Here is a 26129-nt window from a genome sequence, read left to right as displayed (position 1 = left end):
CAATTTATCAATCTAAAACGATTCGTAATTCACATTATTAAGAGTGAATTGGTTTAAATAACTTCTGTCAATAATCACTATACAACCGCGACGTCTTACAACTACACCCATAGCATAATAATCAAGCGCAATATATCGCCGAGGAGATTTAGGCCGAGCTCCTTCAATATACATTGTACCTTATTTAATTTTTGGCAATGAATTCATGCGGATTGCGGTGCTTATATCGCTAAAGCTTAATAAATGAAAACCATTTTAACAAAATAACTATTTCTCATTAGTCAATAAAAAAAAAAAAAAAAATAATTTCGTTTTGCAAAAAAATGCGAAATGACTGACTATTTTATAATAAAATAAACGACGAAATAACGAAACGAAACTAATAAAACCTAAACGTATACTACATTTAAAATCAGCACACTTAATTGGAACACAAGAGCTTTAACAGAGCACTGAAACGACAGAATGACTTCCGTTTCATCATCCACGACTTATGCCACCAAAAGACTTCATATCACCCACGTCGACGCTTTTGGTTCGTATTTGCGTATATACGGCCATGCGAATCTGGACGCCATGACAGTTGTGCGCAATAGAAATCAACAAATGCTGCCCACATGCCTCGCCATCGATCCAACATGGCCGGTGCAGCGGCAGTTGGTACCGCTACGCCTGGCGCAATGTGTCTTTATAAGAGCATGAATGGATCAACATCTACTGACTTTGAATTCAAACGGGTGCTCATTTTGGATGTCATAACTAATAGTGCTCAAAATGAGACGCATGGACAAAATCCGATCGTCAAGGTGGAAGTAGAGTTTGTTGATTACGGCCGAAAAGCACTAGTTGCGAGTTTTGAGCTCCTCTTCTTCCAACAACAAGACGCCTTGTCGACTATGGCCACGATATGCACCTCGTACATCTTACTGGGCATTTGCAAGGACTTCAAACCCGCTGAGCTGGATGAGATTTCACGCATTATCCTGCGGCAAACTCTAGACATATCCATCGATTTTGAATATAAACAATTTAAATTTATAAGTATGAAATGGAAGGAATTCAATTTTGCTGAGTTTTTAATACATCAAAAGAATATTGGTGCCCCTATCGCAAACGATTTGCTACGTGATAATTTTGCGAAATTTATCAAACAACAATCGCTGAGGCAGGCACAACAAACACAACATTTAGCAGCGTCACAGCAGCAACAACAACACCAACTTCAAAAGCAAACAATGCAAATGTACGCTGCTAACAGCGGCAATATTAACAATAATAATTACTATGCCATTAACCATAACAATAATTTAGCAACAGCTAGCGGTATATATCCGTCGGTTGGTCGTTCCGTAGCCTCGCGTTTACATCAGTATCAGTTACAGCCGCAGTTACAACAACAACCACATTTAGCGATGCAATCACATATGATGAATTTACAGCGTCCCATGCAACCTCGTATGCCACATACCGTTGGTAACTTGCGTTCGCTATATATACCTTATATGGCTCCTAATTATCACCAGCAAACTGCTTATAATGGGTTTTCATCAAACGTTGCTACTCACAAAAAAAAAAAACTTGAATATAAAAGACGCCAGCAAACTTTTAACGTGTGCTAGCTGCTGGAATTAGAAGTGAAAACTACACTTTTGGACATGGAGAATAACTACTTCACTAATCTTTTACATGCTAAATTATTGTTTTTTGTACGATGATGTTGAATAAAAAGAACTTACATAGATGAAGATGATGATACGAATTTTCCCCAACACGTGCTTATTCGAATGTAGAGAATAATTGCTTATGATAAGAAACTTTGAATCTCAAGAGATACATTCCTTCAACGAATCGGGTTGGTTTTCTTTTTTTGGATTGTAGGTAATTTCGTAGTCCTTGTCCTGCTGTTCTGAGCCATTGGGGATAGAACCCTTTTCATTCGTATCTTGTGATATGGCCAATGTGGATCTATTCGTAGCTAAATTTATACTATTTTCTCTGCTTAAAATAACCGTTGACGCACTACAAATTGATTCACCATCATTGACCATCTTGTGCACGCCGTAGTAAAAAATGAAATGAACGAACGGAAAATCACTTGATACACTTCCCGTTGTTTCAATTCATAGGAATTTTACATTCTACACACGGGTATGTATGAATGTGTGTTTTTTTTGTCTTTGCCGTTGGTATGCTGGTACCAGTGAGCGGAATGCTAAAAGGAGAATGGTAGTAGACGGAAAAGTGAAAATAGTAGTAGTTGGTAGGTTTTACCAAGAAAACACCAGCTACAGTTCAGATGTGTACAAACAATTAATAAGGTATTGTAAAACAAATATCGCACATTTTCAAGGAAATGACACCTTTAAAACACGTAAACAAGACAAAATTACATGCACATTTGTATATATCTATGTACATAGCTTATGCCTATACGATACTCACTTTTTTCCTGTATCGTGAGTGTGAAATACTGACAAACATGCACCAAAACGTCTAATCACAACAACAATTTTCCAAGGTACCAAAATTACTGCCGAAAAATAACCAATTTCAGCATGTTATCGTTTACGTAAAACTTCCTATTGTCGTTCAAATTATTCAAAAAAGAAAAAAAAAAAACTGAGAAAAATAGCGCAGAAAATATTCGCGTACTCAGTCCATATATTTCTCTACTCAAAAATTTATTTCCTGTTTAAGTTCTTTTTTTTCAAAATTTACTGATTTGGTCAGTATCGCCTCCTAATGTTAGTTGGGTGGGCTCTGCAATTCAATACTTTAAAATTATCGCAGTATGCGTTTTCAGTGCGAAAATACTGAAATATTGGTAGAATCTAAGTGTTGGTAGCAGAAGTAGTAGAAAATGAAAAATGGGTCAAAAAGGTATGTCAAACTACCAATGCGGTAAAGTACGTGCACTGACTGCCCATATACTTATACCAACGTATGTACATATATATGCCGAGTTTTAAATGTACATTAGCCGTGTTTTTTAACACGCGCGTATACGTTTCGTTTGCGCGTGTTAAAAAACGCCTATCTTCGCTTAGATAATGCTTAGGAGACCCATCTAGCGGCTGTGGTAAAACAACTAGCTACAGCAACAGGGTGTACCGAAAAGCGGAGACGCAACGCTCTGATGGCCATAGGGTATAACATATAGCTGAATCAGTTGCGATGAATTGTGGACACACATATAATACATAGAATTAGTGTACAGTGTGAAACAAAGACACATATTTCAGTTACATCTGAGTATAATGCGTATTGAAATTTAGTAGGACAAAATTTATGCGCAGCAATTTCAGAGGTGTATTTATAGTTTGTCTCTTAGCAGTCAATATAAAGTTTAAGCGTAAACGGATATACGCGTGTTAAAAAACACGGCTATTATATTAGGGATGCATAAAATGATGCAAACGGGTACCGAAGAACCCGTTTCCGAAAAATCGGTACCGGAGCCAAACACCCTTCGGGAACCGTGCCATTTGCTAAAGGCCATCAATTAAACCGGACTAGAAGCGTACTTGGGGAAAGGTTGAATAAACAACTCTCATAAATAACCGAAAGGTAATACAAAAAGAGGAAAATGATACATTCTACAAATGATTCTCCTCATCCAAAACGAACATTTTTTTTATTTTTTCTTTACATCGCATACAATTTTGCTGTCCAAACATTTTTGTTGTGGCGGGCAGGGAAGTTGTTGGGTTTTAGCACCAACAACACAAATAACAGCGACTCAAAAGAACCCACGCTATACACTTTCTACCCGGTTCGGCACCAGAATGTGTGAACCGAAAATCGTAAATGCTCATTTTCTGCAGCACTAGTGTGCCCGTGGCCAACTAAAACGCTGCCGGGTGACACAAAATAAACAAAATAAGGCACTAAAGACCCAGGCACATAACGTGCGGGGAAAGAGGCCATGCACATAATGCACGCCACATATGAATATTTTTTTTATGCAGCGACAGATGTTTCCCCTTAAGCGTGCGTTAATAAAATTTCCCAAATCCCCAATAATACAACTAGGGACCACTCGCCCCTGCACTTTGACAATGACCCGACCCATTGAAACCTATTTCACTCCTTTCAGGAAAATGGGTCGTTTTGCCGCTTTAAAACGAAACGCTGCCAAGAACGTCGTGCGTTATACGTCGGAATGCCGCGCTTGTTTTAAGCAACATCCCATACGCCTGTGCCCCATCTTTCGGGCCAAAAAACCCGAGGAGCGTCTTTACTTACCGATCCGCGGGAGCTGCTGTGGAAATTGCTTGGCTCTAGACCACCGCTCTAACGCATGCCCAAGCCAAGGCCGATGTAAAAAATGCGGCGAAAAACATCACACGATGCTTCACATCTCCTCGATGGATGAAGAGGAACAGCTACTCCACGAAGCCCGCTCCAAGCCATGGAGTGTACAAGTTGAGGAGGAGCTGGAATCACCCCGTGAGCGGATTGACGACTCCATATCGTTATATGCGTCAGATGCTGGAACGGAGACTGGGCCTCTTCGTCCAGCTCGAATCCACCGAACCGGAGCGGAGACTCGGTCTCTTCGCCCGAACACAACACCAGCAGCCAAATCGTTTAGACCGCTTTTGCAGCATGAAAGGAAGCGGCTCCAGCACAACACATCTACCGTCCAGCGCCATGTTCGTGACGGCCGAGCGGAGACTCGGTCTCTTCGCCGGCAAACTAAGGACCCTCAACGAAGACAACCACCGCGCGATCGTAGAGCGGAGACAAGGCCTCTTCGCCTGCAACAAAGATATCACACCCATCATCAACCACGAGATCGCAGTCACGGATCCAACTCGCTGCAGCTCACCCCCGTGTCCGCCTTCCGGGCAGGGCTCCTAGCCCCGCATTCAGCTGTCACCGCCGCCATGATCCCGACGGTAGCGATCACCCCCACCGCGGTCGTGAAAATAGAAGCAGGGGGGCGGCTACACCTCGTTCGCGCCTTAATCGATGGATGCTCCCCCACCACAGTGATTGCGGATGAGCTCGCCCAGGAGCTCCAACTTCCTACCAGCAGCATTGGCGGGCAAGCAGGATGTCTGTTGCGTATCCGAGGAAGACACGGACAGAACAAAAGGATTGCGACCCATGCTGCGGTCGTATCCAATTTTCGGCACACGACACCCACGACCAGCATCGACAGCGCTATCGCAGCCCCGTACGCACATCTCCGTCTTGCGGATCCTCAGTTCCATGCATCCGCGCCGATCCGCCTCATCCTAGGAACAGATGTATATGCGGAGATAATATTACCAGGGATTCTGCCCACCACGTTTGGCCCTTTGCTGGCTCAGAGTACCATCTTCAGTTGGGTACTCTCGGGCACAACCAAGGCCTAATATGAAAATATTCGGTAACGACCGAAATACAGGAATTTTTACACTTTTTATCCTTTTTATTTTATTGAATTTCTGTTGTACACAGTCGCAAGAGGTGTGCATTGTGAGTTCGTACAAGTGAAAAATCTTTCTATCCCTCCATTGCCATGCCTACGTGTCAAATCATAGCTGACAGGGAGAACGGCTGTCGCGAAGGGCCAGAGAATGGAAGAAAGGTTTCTTTTTCTTGTGCTCGCCGTTACTAAATTGAAGTGCCATGAATTGCACATTTGCTTCAAATCAGCTTTTCTTTTAAATTTGTATACAGAAAATCAGACTACATATTAATACTCATTCCTAAAATCAAGTTTATGGATTAAATTTGCGTAACCAACTATGCAGGCATTTAAATTATGTAAACAAAGCAATATACCAGTCGTCTACAAGATGTTTGAAAACCACTGTTAGCTAGTGATTTGGGTAATCAGCGGCGATTGACCGGGTGATCGGGGCTGTTCACTATTGTGAACGTTCTACCAAAAATTCGCCACTTGTATGAATTCACAATGGAGGTGTGCGTTTAAAATCCTGTATCATTACAATAAGTTATTTTTTATTGAATTTTCTTCATACAAAATTCTATGCTTGTTGATTTCCAATGAATTTGTAATATACGGCAAGAAATATGAACATATATCTTTTTACTTTTTTGCAATCCCTAGCTCTAGGCAAACATGGCTCAGGCTTCTAACCATGACGGGAAAGTGGCGAATGACCGAGGCATCGGCAACCAAGCTCGCACACTACGCAACACATCGTGCGTGCTGCCAAGCCGGCGGACTGGCCGTCGTTAGGTTAAGTTAGTTATAAGTTTTTAATTTTTTTTCCTCTTTTTTACGGTCGGTGATCCTTGGAGGACTGTGAGGTTGCGTACCGCAAGGGGGGCGGCATGTTTAGGCCCAATGCCTAACTTTCACTTGATTGACGGCGCCCCTCCCTAATGTTTTAATAATATTTCCAGCCACCCACACTCACGCCGCATTTGTGTGCATGCACATTCACCAATTTGGTAAATGTTTGGGTTCCACTAGCACCAATCTAGGTGACCTTTTTGCCAAAAGTCGGCCCCCAAGCCGCTATGATATAAAAAAGGAATCATTATTTATCAGTGATTATGTTATTGTTGAGTAAAAACACCCTACCACAGCATAAACCCAATATATTTTCAACGGAGATGTGGCGTTTTCGAAAACATGTGTACATTGCGTTTTACACATTGTCCAATTTCCTTATAAACTCACAAGGAATATATATATTTTTCTTGCTTACTTGCCTACCCCTCTTTGGTTCAATACTTATTGAACACCTTTAGAAGACTTACAATCACAAACTCACCATAACAGTCAACCAGCTGATTAGCGAGAGATAGTTTTGGTATCTGATAGAAGATAGCTTGGTTGGCGGTTTTTTTCGGGATTTTCTTCTGTCGGGAGCTGCTGAAGAGAATAAGGTAGGCTTGGCACGAAAAATTGGAATCGAGTCCGCTGAATTGCCTCACATATAGCCGCAATCGAAATTGCACGTGGAAATTAACAAATTGCATCTTCATCTAATTATTTCGGCACGATCCCACGGCACAGCTGCTTTTACTCAAACATTTGTTTTTAATTGGTGCTGTAAATTGAACTTGCACAACGAAACATATAAATTGCCTCATTATTTAATGATTTCGGCAAAACCGCCCAGCGCATGCAGCCTTGGCTCGATTATTTCCCTCGTGGGGTGTGCTGCTAACGTGAGCCCGCATTCAAAATCACATAAATTGCACAATTATTCAACGATCCATATACGACCACATTGCGCAAGTTGTACTACAACCAATATTCTATAAACCCTAAAGGTAGCTAATGCGAATGAATCTACTATATTACACTTGCAAGTAAAACAAACGAAAACGTATGTATTGCATTCCATAAACACTCCATTCAAAATTTAAGACCATTATATTGTAAAATAAAAAAGCGCCGAATCCCAATATTCGTATGTAATTCGTAAATATCGGCCATCATAAGTACAAAGTGGAAGTCCCAGTAGGATTCCAAAAATATGAGTCGTCTATCCTGAATATTTATATGTAATCCAATTGCAATAATTTAATACCGGCAAAGATTCCATCATTATAAGTGAAAAGTAGAAATCCTCGATAGGATTCTAATAATATAAGGGTGACTAATACATAGTGTATTGTGACTCGTTCAAATGAAGATTCAACATAACCTGAAAATAAATTATGCATAAATGTGAAAAAATGTAAATCAGAAATGTAGGAGACAGGAAAAATTGTGAAGTAATTATAAATAAAAATTACTAGGAGCTAGACTTCCCTCAATGACCACATTTTATACATACACATAAGCTTGATATTTGCACGTCTGAATTTATATCAGCACTTTCCATATGGTTTAGTAATCAAACCAATTCGTACCTACAAGCACTGACTAGGGGTTGACACTAATAATTAAATTGAAAGAAAGACCAGATAATGCTGATCAACGCCAATACTACGGATGCGGGGGAGGCCTTCTACGCTGCGTTGGACACGGCATCGTTGACATAAAATGTAAGTTCCATTTGAATGATAATTTACTTTCTCTTTTTTGCATAGTTAAGTGTTGTTGAAAGATTTAATAAGGCTGAGGTTTGGTCTTTTTCTTTTAAAATATATGCATGAACATATGTATGCCTATACCTATCAAGCAAAGTAAAGTAAAAGTAAGTTTTTCATAGATTTACAAAAATAGTTATTAAGCTTACAAAAAGAGTATTGAAGAAAACCAAAATGTATTTAGTATCGAAAGCGTTTAGACGTCACTTATTTTATGAACTTACTTAAAGTTATTTCTCAAAACAAGTAACAGAAATGCCTGTTGGGTATATACATATGGGGTATTCCATCCCATTTCGACCAATTTTGAACCCGACCCCTTTAGAATTGCCTGAAAGTTTTTCTTCTTTTTCTAGCTTACGAAAGACGTTTTTCAGAATTTTTTTCAAATTTTTTCATCCAACTCAAAAAAAGTTATGAATTTAAAAAAAAACACTGTTTTTGTTTTCAAAATGCTATAACTTTTTCAAAAATTGACCGTTTGGGATCTTTTTTTTTAACATTTGTTTTTAAATGTACTTTTCGGAAAAAATACAAAAAAATTTTTAAAGTTTTTTTTGTAATTTTCCAGTTTTTCGAGATTTTTCGAAATTTGCCATTTTTTTCCCCAATAAAAAACTTCAATCAAGTCTGCAATCATCCCCACTAATCCCGGAGTGGGCCGATTTTTTTTTTTTATTTAATTGAAAAAAAACTTTAAACTTTTTTTTATTTTTTCCGAAAAGTACATTTAAAAACAAATTTAAAACAAGTAAGGAAGGTTAAGTTCGGGTGTAACCGAACATTACATACTCAGTTGAGAGCTATGGTGACAACATAAGGGAAAATAACCATGTAGGAAAATGAACCGAGGGTAATCCTGGAATGTGTTTGTATGACATGTGTATCAAATGAAAGGTATTAAAGAGTTTATGAAGGAGTGGGCCATAGTTCTATAAGTGGACGCCATTTAGAAATATCGCCATAAAGGTGGATCAGGATTGACTCTAGAATTTGTTTGTACGATAAGGGTATCAAATGAAAGGTATTAATGAGTATTTTAAAAGGGAGTGATCCTTAGTTCCATAGGTGGACGCCGTTTCGAGATATCGCCATAAAAGTGGACCATGGGTGACCCTAGAATTTGTTTGTACGATATGGGTATCAAATGAAAGGGGTTAATGAACATTTTAAAAGGGGATGGGCCTTAGTTCTATAGGTGGACGCCTTTTCGAGATATCGCCATTAAGGTGGACCAGGGGTGACTCTAGAATGTCTTTGTACGATATGGGTATAAAATTAAAGGTATTAATGAGGGTTTTAAAAGGGACTGGTGGTAGTTGTATAGGTGGTCGTCTTTTCGAGATATCGGCATAAGGGTGGACCAGGGGTTACTATAGAATGCGTTTGTACAATATGGGTGTCAAACGAAAGGTGTTAATGAGTATTTTAAAAGCGCGTGGGTCTTAGTTCTATAGGTGGAAGCCTTTTCGAGATATCGCCATAAAGGTGGACCAGGGGTGACTCTAGAATGTGTTTGTACGATATGGGTATCAAATTAAAGGTATTAAGGAGGGTTTACAAGGGAGTGGTGGTAGTTGTATAGGTGGTCGCCTCTTCGAGATATGGGTATAAAGGTGGACCAGGGGTGACTCTAGAATGCGTTTGTACAATATGTGTATCAAACGAAAGACGTTAATGAGTATTTTAAAAGGGCGTGGGCCTTAGTTCTATAGGTGGACGCCTTTTCGAGATATCGCCATTAAGGTGGACCAGGGGTGACTCTAGAATGTCTTTGTACGATATGGGTATAAAATTAAAGGTATTAATGAGGGTTTTAAAATGGACTGGTGGTAGTTGTATAGGTGGTCGCCTTTTCGAGATATCGGCATAAAGGTGGACCAGGGGGGACTGTAGAATGCGTTTGTACAATATGGATATCAAACGAAAGGTGTTAATGAGTATTTTAAAAGGGCGTGGGTCTTAGTTATATAGGTGGAAGCCTTTTCGAGATATCGCCATAAAGGTGGACCAGGGGTGACTCTATAATGTGTTTGTACGATATGTGTATCAAATTAAAGGTATTAAGGAGGGTTTACAAGGGAGTGGTGGTAGTTGTATAGGTGGTCGCCCACCGTGCCCATTGGACTGGTTTGCAGCCAGGAGGTTTACAACACCGGCTGTATTATAACGGCGCCTCCCTGACACCGGGCCACCTTGGGGAGTAACTATGGCCTTACCGCGTCAAGGGGCTCTGCCGCGGTGGACGAACCGAGTTCCCCTTTTATACTGAATAGATCACTACGCTTGCCACGGCAGGCATGTGATCGTACGAACAAGATGATGAATACAAACACAAATAAAACCAACAACAACAACAAAAATCAACAAAAACAAATTGAAGGGAGGGATAGCAAGTTGACAGCAAAGAGTGGCGGTAACAACAAACGCCGAAGGGAAAAGCATGGCGAGAGAACCTACTCCCTAAGCCACCTAAACCTGACTGCAGAAGAACTTGCCCTTTTTGAGGAGCATGCCAGGGACGACGATGACCAAACGTCCGGAAGCGAGACGGTCAAGAAGGTCAAAAAAGACACGGCAGGCAAGAACCAGCACCAGAGTGGGCAGAGCACCACCAAGACGAGTAGCGAAGGCAAACATCACAGTGGGTTAATCACCACCGTGAAGACTAACACAACCAGCAGAAATCAGCAGCACAGTGGGCAGAGCACCACGAAAGTGGAGAGCAGCGTCAAACCACAGCATGGTGGGTTAATCACCACCAGTGGGCCAAGCCGGGCAGAGGCAAGAAACGCAGCCAGCAACAGCCTTTGCGAAACCCGGCAAAGGAGACCCCGAGAGGAGACGCAAGAGAAGCGGGAAAGTCGAAACCGCAAACGCTCACCCTCAAGGGAGAGACATTGCCATAGCAGCAGGGAGTCAGCAGCTAAGAGACACCTGGGTGAAATGCATGATCGCCAGTACCCAGGGGAAAGAAGACGGTCCAAGTCAAGGGACGACAAAGCCGAACGTGACGGAGGAAGGAAGAGGTCGAGTTTAGACCGCGGAAAACGATCGCCAAAGGAAAGTGCGAATGCCAGAGCAAGGTCATCGTCGTTCGAGGACTCTGGCACAGAGCATCGCCATGGTGCGAGCTGGCCCGAACTGGGGGAGCCAGGTGGCTTCGACGACCCAAGAAGAATCGGGCTAAGTGGCGCAGGAAAGAAGTGGTACCTTCGATACCTGAAGCAGGGAAGGACCCCGGACAGTGCACGCGAGAAGGCACTGCAACACATGAGGCCGAGCAAGAAGAACCCATCCGCCTGGAAATCAAGGCGGGGTGAGAGGGAAACGGCAAGAGGCGAGCACGCATCGCATCACCGCGGGTCACATAACCGCGGGAATCAACAAAAAAGCCGTAATGAGAAGCAAAGCGCTCCCGCTGACAACCGAAGAAGAGGTCAGGCACGACGGGAGGACGCAACGCAGACCAGGGGACAGAGAGCTTACCCCACACCGTCTACCTCAAGAAGAGCGAATGCGCCGCTGCCAGCACCTGGTACATCAACTGCGCAGGGGAGGCCCAAAATGAAGGGCTACTCGGATGCCTTAAAGGGCATACGGATGGCGGTGCTTCCAAAGCAATACCCGGCGGAGGTCTTGAGCCAGGAAGAGCTGACGCGGCTGCAAGACACGATAATGATCGAGGTATCGAAGGGATGGGGAAAGCAATCTGTGGCTTTCTGCGGCGTGTACTTTAGGCCAGGATTACTCCTTGTAGACTGCAAGGATGAGGAAACAGCCGAATGGCTGACCAGAGTCACACCAACTCTGCATAGTTGGGAGGGCCCTGCCCTTATTACGAGGAAAGGGGATGATATACCGCCGACGCACACCGTCACTATGTATCTCCCCAGAAGTAGCGACAAAGAATTCGCACTTAAACTGCTGAAGGCACAGAACACCTTCTTAAATGTTGGGATGTGGCGTATAATCAGCAGCAGTGCTGAGGAGGGGGGCTTGCGGGTAAACATGGCAATTGGCGAGGCATCGTTCATTAAAATAAAGGAAGCTAGCTTCAAGGTGAACTACCGGTTCAGCTTCGTCCCGGTCAGGCCTTGGAAGCAAAAAGCCCAAGCCAGTGTGGAACAACCCCACATTCCAGGACAAGTCCAGAGCACTGGGGAGCAAAGCGAGGAGGTAGCAACAACATCCAGGGCAGCAACATCCAACCAGTGCCCAACCAGTGTCTCGTCAGCCACAGGGTCAATAACCGGGTTAATCACCGGTAAAGAGCATACGCAAGCTCCATCAACAGAGGAGCTCCTGGAAGGTCTAAACTTAGAAGACCTAGGTTTGGAGGACGGAAGAGAGGAAAACCCGCGGCTGTCCGATGAGGACGAGCCGGTAAGGCTTCAGCACTGACCGGCCCATACACAAAGGTTGCCCAGATCAACCTGCACCATGCTAAAGCTGCTTCGGCAGTAATAGCACGCAGGTTTGCCTCGGAAGATCTGGGCATAGCACTCATCCAAGAACCTTGGGTGTACAAAGGTCAGGTGAGAGGCTTAAAAGAGAGAAATAATAAGGTAATTTGGGATCTTTCTCAAGAAAGACCAAGAGCGTGTGTAGTGCTTAACAACTCCATTAACTATTTTTGCATTACAGAGTTTATGAGTCAAGACCTCGTAGCAGTTCAGGCGACGATGGTAATACAAGGAGAGTCAACAGACATCGTCTTCGCAGCGGCCTACTTTGCGGGAGACAACTACGAGGTCCCTCCAGAGGGTGTAAAGAAACTGACGGAATACTGCAGATGGGCAAAAATACCGTTGATCATGGGATGCGACGCGAATGCGCACCACGAGGTATGGAACAGTACAGACACCAATTCGAGGGGTGAGTCCGTTCTTGAATTTATTATTAGTAATGACCTAAGCATATACAACGTTGGGAATTCACCAACCTTCATCCCTAGGTCTAGAGAAGAAGTCCTGGACATAACCCTGGGTAACGATCTGGCTGATGAGCTGGTCTCTGGATGGGGGGTTTCCTCTGAACCCTCAATGTCGGACCATCTTATTATCCAGTTCGTCATCGGGGCTATGCCCATAGAAGGACCACCAAGGCAAAACCCCAGGAACACAAACTGGGACATGTTCAGGAACATAATACAAGGAAATCTTCCTATCATAGATAGTAGGAACAGAGGAACAAGTTATATGGAATTGGAGACAAGAGTTAATAACTTAAACCGTGTCATTATTGAAGCGTTTAACTCTAGCTGTCGAGAATCCAAAGGCCCAGGAAATAAAACCCCCTGGTGGTCGAGGAAACTCTCGGAAATGAGGAAAACCGTGCGCAAACTCTTTAACCAAGCGAGGCGCACGGGAAACTGGGAGCAATACACAGCGAATCTAACAGCATATAACAAAGAGATTAGAAAAGCTAAAAGAAAGAGCTTCAGGAAATTTTGTGAGGGTATTTCGGAGGTTCCAGAGGCGGCAAGGCTCCACAAAGCCCTAGCCAAGGACCAAAGGGAGACACGACTATCAATTAAGCTCCCTGATGGAACCTACTCAAGGACTGAGGAAGAAAGAGCACGTGCCCTGCTTGCAGCTCATTTCCCGGACGCATCCTCGGATACCTCAACGGAGGAGGCTCGAGAAGGGAGTCCAACACCCACAGATTGGAACCTCGCTAAAGAACTCTTCAACGATGGCACAGTTAAGTGGGCAGTAAAGTTTTTTCAGAGCTACAAGTCTCCGGGAGTGGATGGTATATATCCAGCCTTTCTGCAGCAGGGCGAGGAATTGATCCCACACCTGGTCAGGATTATGAGGGATAGCCTCGCACTGGCATACATCACGACGATGTGGAGAAGAGCAAAAGTGGTCTTTATACCTAAGGTGGCTAAAAAGGACTACTCCAGTCCTAAGTCCTTTAGGCCTATAAGCCTGACATCCTTTGCTCTCAAAGCAATGGAGAAGATTGTAGACCATGAGATTAGATCAAAGGCTCTCGTTAGAGTGCCACTACATAAAGATCAGCATGCATACAGAACAGGCAGGTCGACAGAAACTGCACTGTATCAGCTGTCCACAGAAATCCAAAGTGCGCTCGAGTGCGGGGAGATAACTCTATGCGCATTTTTGGACATAGAGGGGGCTTTCGACAACACGACACACGAAAGTGTGAATCGGGTACTCGAGAGAAGAGAGATACAGCGTCCAATCCGTATGTGGATAAACGCCTTATTGCGCACGAGGATTGCCGAAACCTCAAGTGGGGACGGCACAGTAGAGATTAAAACAACGAAAGGATGTCCACAAGGGGGCGTCCTGTCACCCCTGCTGTGGAGCCTGGTAGTAGATGAACTTCTACAGAGGCTCTCAGACAACGGAATCCGATGTCAGGGGTACGCGGATGATATTGTTATCATTGTAAGGGGCAAATTTGAGAGCACCCTTTGCGACATAATGCAAAGGGCATTGAGGTTAACGAAAGAATGGTGTACTGAGGTAGGGCTAAGCATCAACCCTAACAAGACATTCATTGTGCCCTTTACCAGGAAAAGGAAACTGGAAGGGATTAGGCAAATCACAATGGATGGAGTACAGATGGAGTACACGTCTGAGGTGAAATACTTGGGAGTCACGTTTGACTCTAAGCTCTTATGGAAGAAACACGTCGACAACACCATATCAAAGGCTACAAGAGCAATAATGGTGTGCAGACGTATTGCAGGAAGATCCTGGGGATGCAGCCCAAAGATCCTAAGATGGATGTACACTATGATAGTGAGACCTATCATAGTGTACGGAGCAGTTGCGTGGGCATCAAGAACAACCATGGTGACCGTACAAAAAGCGCTCACGAAGCTTCAACGCTTAGCGTGTGTCTGCATTACGGGAGCCATGCGAACATGCCCGACGGCAGCAATAGAAGTGTTGCTTGAGTTAACACCTCTACATATAATAATTGAGCAGGCAGCCAGGAGTACTTTAGTAAACATAGCTAAAGAGGGATGTGGAAGAGGCAAAGTGATACAGTCACGGAGCATGGCGAAGCTGCAGGAGCAGATTCCACTTATCCAACTTCCCAGAGATGATACGAGGAAGATAATTAAGTTTGAGAAGCGCTTCAAAATAGAGCTGGGGAACAAATGTACGTGGGACACCTCCAGGATTGAAGCGCTTCACCAGGAACACACTATAATATGGTACACCGATGGCTCGAAGACACCGGAGGGCATAGGAGCGGGGATCTTCGGGCCCCGAACCAAAATATCCCTACCACTCGGAAAATATCCGAGCATCTTCCAGGCCGAAGTTGTTGCCATAAGCCGGTGTGCAGAGATAAATTTACAGCGGGGATATACCAACGAGAAAATCGTTATACTCAGCGACAGTCAGGCTGCACTCAAGGCATTAGCTTCGGTTGAGATCAAATCATCAACAGTCCTTGAGTGCGTGGAGAGGTTAAACAATCTAGGAGTCAACAACACCATCCGTCTAGCATGGGTACCTGGACACAGAGGAGTGGATGGTAACGAGCGAGCCGACGAGCTTGCCAAGTTGGCTGCGGCCGGAAAGCCAATAGGACCCGAGCCTATGGTGCCAATAGGGTCACATACAATAAGGGAGGACTTTATACAAAAGGAGGCGTGCCTCAGAGAACAACACTGGCGCGAGAGTCCAGGACTTCGGCAGGCAAAGGCACTAATAGGAGGGTACAACTCGAAGCGATATAAGGCTATGATTAACCTCCCAAAAAGTAGCCTTAGGATTGTAACAGGTATACTCACAGGTCACTGTAGGCTAAAGAGCCACATGCATAAATTGGGCATATCAGCTAGTAGCCTCTGTCGCTTCTGTGATGTCGAAGATGAGTCTGCAGAACACATCCTGAAGGAATGTGAGGCAGTCGCGAGACGAAGACTTAGAATCCTAGGATCATCCAAACTAGGAAATAGTCACATACACTCTCTGAAGCCGGGAACCATTCTGGATTTTCTCAGGGAACTCGGCTTGGATGAAGTGTTCTAAAGAGAATTGAGGGCACAATAGACCAATAGGTCGCAGTGCTTAACCTCACAACATCTATCTATCATAGGTGGTCGCCTTTTCGAGATATGGGTATAAAGGTGGACCAGGGGTGACTCTAGAATGTGTTTGTACGATATGGGTATCAAATTAAAGGTATTAAGGAGGGTTTAAAAGGGAGTGGTGGTAGTTGTATAGGTGGTCGCCTTTTCGAGATATCGGCATAAAGGTGGACCAGGGGTGACTCTAGAATGCGTTTGTACAATATGACTATCAAACGAAAGGTGTTAATGAGTATTTTAAAGGGAGTGGGCCTTAGTTCTATAGGTGGACGCCTTTTCGAGATATCGCCATAAAGGTGGACCGGGGTGACTCTAGAATGCGTTTGTACAATATGGGTATCAAACGAAAGGTGTTAATGAGTATTTCAAAAGGGCGCGGGGCTTAGTTCTATAGGTGGACGCCTTTTCGAGATATCGCCATAAAGGTGGACCAGGGGTGACTCTAGAATGTGTTTGTACGATATCGGTATCAAATTTAAGGTATTAATGAGGGTTTTAAAAGGGAGTGGTGGTAGTTGTATAGGTGGTCGCCTTTTCGAGATATCGCCATAAAGGTGGGCCAGGGGTGACTCTAGACTTTGTTTGTACGATATGGGTATCAAATGAAAGGTGATAATGAGTCTTTTTAAAAGGGAGTGGGCCTTAGTTCTAGAGGTGATCGACTTTTCGAGATATCGCCGTAAAGGTGGACCAGGGGTGACTCTAGAATATGTTTGTACGATATGGGTATCAAATGAAAGGTGTTAATGAGTATTTTAAAAGGGCGTGGGGCTTAGTTCTATAGGTGGACGCCTTTTCGATATATCGCGATAAGGGTGGACCAGGGGTGACTCTAGAATGTGTTTGTATGATATGGGTATCAAATTAAAGGTATAAATGAGGCTTTTAAAAGGGAGTGGTGGTAGTTGTATATGTGAAGGCGTTTTCCAGATATCGACCAAAATGTGGACCTCGGTGACCCAGAACATCATCTGTTGGATACCGCTAATTTATTTATATATACAATACCACGAACAGTATTCCTGCCAAGATTTCAAGGGTTTTTTATTTCGCCCTGCAGAACTTTTTCATTTCATTCTACTTAATATGGTAGGTGTCACACCCAAAGTTTTTTCCTAAAGTTATATTTTGCGTCAATAGACCAATCCAAATACCATATTTCATGCCTTTTTTCGTATTTGGTATAGAATTATGGCATTTTTTCGTTTTTGGTAATTTGCGATATCGAAAAAGTGGGCGTGGTCATATTCGGATTTCTGCCATTTTTTATACCAATACAAAGTGAGTTCAGATAAGTACGTGAACTGAGTTTAGTAAAGATATATAGATTTTTGCTCAAGTTATCGTGTTAACGGCCGAGCGGAAGGACAGACGGTCGACTGTGTATAAAAAATGGGCGTGGCTTCAGCCGATTTCGCCCTTTTTCACAGAAGTAAGTTATTGTCCCAGAATCTAAGCCCCTACCAAATTTCACAAGGATTGGTAAATTTTTGTTCGACTTATGGCATTAAAAGTATCATAGACAAATTAAATGAAAAAGGGCGGAGCCACGCCCATTTTGAAATTTTCTTTTATTTTTGCATTTTGTTGCACCATATTATTAATGGAGTTGAATGTTGACATAATTTACTTATATACTGTAAATATATTAAATTTTTCGTTAAAATTTTACTTTAAAAAATTTTTTTTTCAAAAGTGGGCGTAGTCGTTCTCCGATTTTGCTAATTTTTATTAAGCATACATATAGTAATAGGAGTAACGTTCCTGCCAAATTGTATCATGATATCTTCAACGACTGCCAAATTACAGCTTGCAAAAGTTTTAAATTATCTTCTTTTAAAAGTGGCGGTGCCACGCCCATTGTCCAAAATTTTACTAATTTTCTATTCAGCGTCATCAGTTCAACTCACCTACCAAGTTTCATCGCTTTATCCGTCTTCGGTAATGAATTATCGCACTTTTTCGGTTTTTCGAAATTTTCGATATCGAAAAAGTGGGCGTGGTTATAGTCCGATATTCTTCATTATAAATAGCGATCTGAGATGAGTGCTCAGAAACCTACATACCAAATTTCATCAAGATACCTCAAAATTTACTCAAGTTATCGTGTTAACGGACGGACGGACATGGCTCAATCAAATTTTTTTTCGAGGTCTATATCTATCTCGATTCCTTTATACCTGTACAACCAACCGTTATTCAATCAAAGTTAATATACTCTGTGAGCTCTGCTCAACTGAGTATAAAAAAAAAAGATCCCAAACGGTAAATTTTTGAAAAAGTTATAGCATTTTGAAAACAAAAACGGTGGTGTCCAACTCAAAATAAGTTATGAATTAAAAAAAAAAATGGTTTTTTTTTCAAAATGCTATAACTTTTTCAAAAATTGACCGTTTGGGATCTTTTTTTTGAATTTTTTTTTAAATGTACTTTTCGGAAAAAATACAAAAAAAAATTTTAAAGTTTTTTTTTTCAATTCAATAAAAAAAAAAATCGGCCTACTCCGGGATTAGTGGAGATGATTGCAGAATTGCTTGAAGTTTTTAGGAGAAAAAAAAAATGGCGAAATTCGAAAAATCTCGAAAAACTGCAAAATTACAAAAAAAAAAAACTTCAAAATTTTTTTTGTATTTTTTCCGAAAAGTACAATTAAAAACAAATTTGTAAAAAAAAGAATCCCAAACGGTCAATTTTTGAAAAACTTTTTTTGAGTTGGATGAAAAAATTTGAAAAAATTCTGAAAAACTTCTTTCGTAAGCTAGAAAAAGAAGAAAAACTTTCAGCCAATTCTAAAGGGGTCGGGTTCAAAATTGGTCGAAATGGGATGGAATACCCCATATATATATGCATATGTACGAGTATACAACCCACTACTCAGCTTTCATTTGTTGCACCTCGGTTTCCATATTTTCAATTAAAGGCACCAATCGCAACAATCCAGGACGGAATTGGGTGAATCATCGGTGGGTGATTTAAGCTGGTACACGTCGTCAACCTCCAACAATATTTCACAGTTCCGAATTGATAAACAAAAACGACATTTTTATCTCTAACTACCAAGGCATAATCAGGAGTAATAATGGTTCAAATGTAATAAATGCGAGGCGGTTACAACGCATGCCCTGCCATCTGTACTATCTAACGTAAATAATCATACCACGAAGATACACTTGGAATATATTCACGACATCACGATGAAGAACGTAAAGTATCTAGGGTATGTTAACGAAAATATCAATTTTTCCCTCATTACAGAAGCCATTTCAATCCCCCCCAACACTATTCATTGCCAGCATGCTATGGAGATGCTACACCAAAGGACTAGATCTTCCACCGGTTCAAATTCCTACACATTGGACGGGAAACGTCAGCGTTAACAAAATCGCTAAAGGAAAATCCACACCCGAACTATATTGCCTAGATAAAAGCCTACCAGTTACAGCGATCAGGACCAATATAACATCAGAAAGCCGAAACCACTCACTGCAAAATTTTACCCCTTCACGATTTTTAACTTTTGATCTACGAGACGCAGATCTTTAAAGGCGGAGGAGTTATCTCACCTGTAATCCCAATACTAACTAATGGCGCACCCTTTAATCACGTTGCCAGGCATGTGATCATATTGTTCCACTTACTAACTTCGCTGACGCAGCACACGCGCAACCAACGATCAGGTCAGGTATCGAAATTATTGAAATCATGGGAATTGCAATATAAGCAATTCCTGTTTACACGCGCAAGCGTTCGACTTGCGAAATGTGGGAACTGCAACCGCAGCATAAATAGTTAGCAGTAATAGGTTAGCTAATAAGTTAATTTGGATGTTTAGTTCAGTTAATTTTGGGACGTGCAAGTGGCACGTAATAAATTGTGATTAATTGAAATTGAAGTTGTTCGTGTTTACTTTTAAATCAGTATCGGCGAACAGTGGGTTCGCCGCACCTTTAATTTTTTATATCTCTCAGGACACGAGAGATTAACTTATATATACATATATATATACATTATTATGTTTATTTCAATATTATACACAGATTCTAATCTTTAGCTTTGAGTTAAATTCTTGCGTTAATGCGCTCAGATCTTCTAATCCTTAACTCCTCTTTATCGTTATCGTTTTCGGTTCTTCTTATTTTAAATAATTTGACATACGTTTTTACATGTGGACTAAATCTAACAAATTTACAATTTGACTCTTTTAATTGATTTACATGAGCAACTCTGTTTTTACCATTGTTGTTATTTGTTTGCAATTTTCGGCTGCGCTCCCATTACATTGGATTTGGTATACTACATTGTGTTGTTGTTCTTTGTCGATTTTGTCTTTTGTTTGTGTAAATATTGTACTTAAAGTTTGATTTGGTTTATGTGCCAATTTTATTTTGTTATTGCGTGCGATGCTACCATTCTGGATGACGATACGGCTTTGGCATACCAATTAGTTTTTAGTGTTTGGTCTGATTTAATGATTTCAATATCTAGGAAGGGCAACTTATTGTTTTTCTATTGTAAATTTTATTTTAGTATGCTGGTTATTAAATGTTTTTAGTATTTCTTCCACGTCCTTAGTCTTAATTATTGCGAATATATCATCTACATATTTGCTTATGTATTTGATATATATGTCCTTTCATTTTAGCTCGGCAATGCTGTCGTCAAGAATTTTGTCTAAAACTATATCAGCTACAATGGGCGAAAGAGGATTCCCCATAGGCATACCATATACTTGTTGGTGAAAAGTGCAATCATACGTGAAGTAATTGTTGTCCCTCAAGCAGAATTCAAGACAGGTTTGAAATTGTTTCTTCGTCATTGTTGTATGCATTTGTAGGTTACCCCACTGTTTTATAATCGAATTTATTGCTAAATGAATCGGTATATTTGTGAAGAGGTAAACAACGTCGAACGATATTAAAATTTCATCGTCTGCAATCGTTATATCTTTTAAGTTGCGCTTTAGTTGTAAGGAATTTTTCACATTAAGACTGTCCGAAATTATATTTTTGAGGATTTTACCTAAATACTTTGAAAGTTTTAAACATGGCTCACTTACTGATTATGATATTGGTCTAAGTGGGGTGTTTTCTTTATGAATTTTTGGTAAGCCATACAGTATTGGGGCTGTAGCTGCAGTGCAAGTTAATTGTTTTTTTTTTTTTTTTTAAATCAAGACTGATATTCCCCTGCTTATATATGTCGTTTACAATGTTGTTGTTTTTCCGTAATATTTGGTGTGTTGGATCCGTTCTCGTAGAGCTTTTTAATGTCTGTACAGCCCGTTCAGCGCTTCCATTGGATTGTGGGTGATAAGGTGGCGACTTTGAGCACTCAATCCCGTTACTCTTACAAAAATCTATGAAAGCTTTCGAACCGAATAGAGGGCCATTGTCGCTTACGATTTGCTTCGGCAAGCCAAATGTTGAAAATAATAATCGTAGTTTTTCGATGACAATATGTGCCTGTGTATTCCTTAGAACGTTCGCATCTAACCATTTAGAAAAAGTATCGAATATAACTAAAATAGTAGCCCCATCGATTTTACAAAAATCTAAGTGTATTCGTTCGAATGGACCTGATGGTTTTGGCCACGACGTTAGAATTGGCTTGGAAACGTTCTGACTTTTTGCGCATGGCTCGCAGCTTTTAACAAAACTTTCGATATCGTGATCTATGACAGGCCACCAGACATAAGTCCTCGCCAAAGCTTTCATTCGAACTACGCCCACATGTTCACTGTGCAGAAGTTGTAGCACATGTGGCACTAAGCTGTTAGGCACAACTACTCGTTCGCCATAAAATATACACCCTCTCTCGATTCCTAATGATAATCTTTTTGCATAAAACTTCATATACTTCTGTGGTACTACTTTTGGCCAACCTCTTGCTACAAAATTTTATACGTTTTTCAATATTACCTCTTTCTGCAAGTTTTCTCGTACGTCCTCTAACTTTAACGGTAGCTCTTGAACTAAATTAAAAAATATTTATGCTATCATACTCTTCGTTTGTATTTTCCGGCAAAGGCAGTCTTGAAAGTGCATCGGCTTGACACATTCGTGACCCTTTTTTATACTTGATTGTATAATCGTACATGGACAGAAAAATTGCCCACCTCCGTAATCTATTTGCAGCCACTACTGGTAGATCTTTTTTGTCAGAAAAAATTTCTCTCAATGGCTGATGGTCACTTTCAATTGTAAAATGCAATCCGTTCAAATACTTATGGAACTTTTTGACTGCGAAAACAATCACCAATGCTTCACGATGAATCTGTGAATAGTTCTTCTCTGAATCTTTTAATTTGCTTGACACGAACATAATAGGGCGTTCTTCACCATCAATAATGTTTGATAAAACACCACCTACACCATACGGACTTGCGTCACAAGGCATCACTAAAGGTTTTGAGGGGTCATAATGAGCTAATACACCTATGTCCAACACTAACTTCTTACTTCTTTCAAAAGCTTCCTGATGTTTTTCAGACCAGTGCCATTGAACACCGTTTTTCGTAAGTTCATGCAATACAAATAGCTCTGATGATAAATTCCTAATGCAATGGCAATAATAATTTACCATACCTAAGTATGATTTTAACTGTTGCTTATTTGTGGGTGGTGGTGCACGAACAACCGCTTCGACTTTTTTCTTTGACGGGGTTATGCCACTTTCGTTTATTTCATACCCAAGGTATTGAATTTCTGTTTAAAAAAATTGACATTTATTGTAATTTACCTTTACGTCATACTCCATCAACCTATCAAGTACCATACTTAAGTTGTTTTTACAATCATTGAGGTCACTGCCACCTACGAGAATATCATCGAAATATACTTGAACTTTACTAAGGCCTTTCAATATTTCACCAATTATTTTTGAAAATAATTGTGGAGCGGTTTTTAAACCATATACCAACCTCGTAAATTGATACAGGCCCTTGTGGGTATTTATTGTCAATAACTCTCTTGACCTTTCGGAGACTTTGACCTGTAAGTATGCTCCTGTTAAGTCAAGTTTAAAAAAATATTTCCATCCTACCAAATTTGATTATATTTCAACAATCCGAGGGATGACGAAGTGCTCCATTTCAACAAATCGATTCACTATTCTCCTAGAGTTCACACACAATCGAATTGAGTCGTCACCTTTATTAACCACAACAACTGGGCTTGCCCATTTACTTCTATTGACAGGTGCAATAACACCTTGCTCACAAAGTCTATCTATTTCGTCTTCCACCTTTTTCCGCAATCCAAATGAAACAGAGTACGCTTTTGCAAATATCGGATAATGCTCGTCTTTCAAAACTATTTCTGCCTCAACATTTTTAATAGTAGAGTAACTATCTTTTGAAAATATGGTTTTATATTTATCGAAGTCATACTTTACGTTGCCTTTCTCAAATTTTAAATTATAAATGTTCACATTACCAAACATTATTCGCCAACTCGGCAACAACACAGATAACCAATTTCTGCCTATTAACGGAGTAAATTTATTTTCTGTATTCAAAACTACTAACTCCAAATTATACAATTTATTGGCAAATTCAACAAATACTGGCACGCTGCCTACAACAACAACTATATCGCCTGTAATCACTTTTAAACTTTTGGTTACTGTTTGTAATTCTATGTGATAAAGAAATTGTTTATAGTCAGAAATATGCCAAACAGAAATACAAGCTCATGTGTCTATTTCCATATTTATTTCTGTATTTTCTAATTTAACTTGTACTTCTAGAGGTTTTGTATAAGTACCTGACGAAAAATTATATAAATGGTTCAGTGCATAATCAACAGAGTGAATATTTCGACTGTTCACTTTATTTTTGTTTGTGTGATTCTCATTTTTACTCGTTCTACCGTGAGAGCTATCCCGCTGCTTCGCCCAAAAATCTCATTCTCTATGTCCCAGCTTCCGAAAGTAAAAACATTTCAATGAGCTGCTTCTATTGCTGCTTCTTCCACGAGATCTGTCTCTTTGATTGTTTTCTAACTTCGGTTCACTGCTTTTCCTAGCATTATGTTGTACTTTGCGCTGCTTCTCGTCATAGCTATTCAGCTTATGTACTGCACCCGCTCTCATTACCTCCATACTTATGCTAGTGCTCTACATGGCTAGTGCCAACTGACATGCATTGTCAAAGGTCTCAAACTTACTCTCGCCCAGTAGTCGATTTTGAATTTTATGATTGCTTAAACCACAAACAAATTTTATGAGTAATGCTCTGTCCAAAAATGCGCCAAATTGGCACTCTTGTTCTAACTGTTTGAGCTCTACAATAAAATCAGCAATCGTTTCTGAAGCATTTTGATCCCTTTTGAAAAATTTAAAGCTCTCAAATATAATTTTCTTTTTGGGCTTTAAATGCTCCTTTAGTGTTGTTACAATTTGACTGTACGTATAAGCTTCCTCACTTTTTGGAGCTAACACTGATTTTAATGTTGTGTACAAGTCTGCGCCTCCAAGGCTTATTAAAAAAGACACTTTGTCCGAATCACTCGTTATTTTATTTAACGACAGCAGGTGATTTAATCTGCTTACATATAGAGCGAAATCTTCGCCTACGGTATATGCTTCTATAGAGCCAATTAATGCCACTGCATTTTCAGCCATTTTTATTTTCTAAAAAAAATTACTTTGTCTTTATCACTTTTAGTATATTAAATTTGCATTTTCTTTAAAAAAATGTTAGCTAATGAGTAGAATTACAACAGTTAACTTTTTAAAGTCCGTATTTCACTATTTTATTGTATACCGCATTTAAATAGATTCTATTAATTATTTGGAATTTAGCCACGCACACGGTTTTTTTTCTTTGTACTCGTCGCCAAAACTGATGTTTATTTGGCAGAGGTAAATAAGTGAAGTCAAGCAAGGTTGGCGATAGACTAAAAACAGTTTATTAAAATTTACCATCTTACTCTCTACTTAGACGTACGGTTATGTTACACACCAAATATTAGTGTTAGTACTTATAAAGTATATATATATTTATATATATATATCATAGAGTTGAACGCAATATGTTCGACGCCTAAAAGGATTTTTGAGTGCTTTTAGTGAGCTCGTGTAACCGCAAACTCTAAGGCAAAACAGTAGCTGCAACAGGGCAGAGATTGTCTATAAAAGGGGTTACTGCAGTCTTTGTTGTCAAAAATAGTCAACCGTAGTGACGTGCAGTTAAAATCGCGAGTGCAGTGAAAGTAATCTAAGTTAAAATAAAGTTACCGTTCCTAAAAAGAAACGACACAGTGCAAAAAAAATATATATGTATACATCTAGCAAAAAAAAAACCAAAAAGGTGCAGCAACCAAAATTAACACCAAGCTTCCAACCCCACCAATCCACCAACATCAACAACGATAAACACCACACATCACAACCAAACGGCGGCTTCATCCACCAGCGCCATCGGCGCTCAGCTTCCAGTAGAAGATATCAGCCACCATACACAGCCACAGAAAAAGTAAGGAACACGACAGCAAAACATATAAACACCACATCAATCCAACACCGGCAGCACACAATCACATTAAACACCAATCACATCAAACAAAACACCTCGATTCATAATAAATACACGCAAAGGTATGCCACATTAATGATAAATCCTGGTAAGATCACTGCAATATCCAACACCAACAAAATTCCAAAAGCACAATACACCACTAAGTACACAGCACCAACACCATCGCAGGTAACACAAAGCGATTCGCCAACAACAAACACCGACGTCCACAGTAAGCAAAAACTCATGCATATTTTATAGTAGGTGGGAGATCCACCACATGCAACACCCATCACAGCAAGCGCATCAGGAGTCACAGACATACTTTACAAATTGCACACACCGAGCATCACTAAAAGACATCGAACAGGTTAGTGGGTGAGTTTCCATAAGTCGGTCGCTGGTGTGGTGTGAGTTCATCATAAGTGAGCAGATTCAGCGGGCGTGCTGGTCTAAAGGTCGCCAACAGAGGGAGCGAACTACACCCCACCACTAATCCACCACCACTAGAGGAAAAAA

At 40.8% G+C, this 26129-nt stretch overlaps 1 protein-coding gene across 15 annotated transcripts in view; it reads right to left on the bottom strand.

Annotated features, from left to right (window-relative positions):
* LOC137240266 (E3 ubiquitin-protein ligase highwire-like) overlaps positions 1 to 26129 on the bottom strand; it is a 93137-nt gene that overhangs the window by 33816 nt on the left and 33192 nt on the right. For 7 of the 15 annotated variants that reach the window (XM_067766289.1, XM_067766291.1, XM_067766292.1 and 4 more), the window contains exon 4: positions 7283 to 7619. The exons of 5 other annotated variants lie outside the window; for them this stretch is intronic. In XM_067766289.1, coding sequence (XP_067622390.1) covers positions 7471 to 7619 — 149 coding nt within the window. In that variant the 3' untranslated portion in view covers positions 7283 to 7470. Of the gene's footprint in view, positions 1 to 6737; positions 7620 to 26129 lie in introns of those variants that run through there. 3 more of the 15 variants (XM_067766304.1, XM_067766303.1, XM_067766297.1) reach the window with 2 other exon arrangements.

The sequence above is a fragment of the Eurosta solidaginis genome, chromosome 2 (assembly GCF_040869045.1).
Source record: "Eurosta solidaginis isolate ZX-2024a chromosome 2, ASM4086904v1, whole genome shotgun sequence".
Classification (NCBI taxonomy): domain Eukaryota; kingdom Metazoa; phylum Arthropoda; class Insecta; order Diptera; family Tephritidae; genus Eurosta; species Eurosta solidaginis.
The sequence above is the reverse complement of the archived record's forward strand: the minus strand, read 5'-3'. Positions and strand labels throughout refer to the sequence as shown.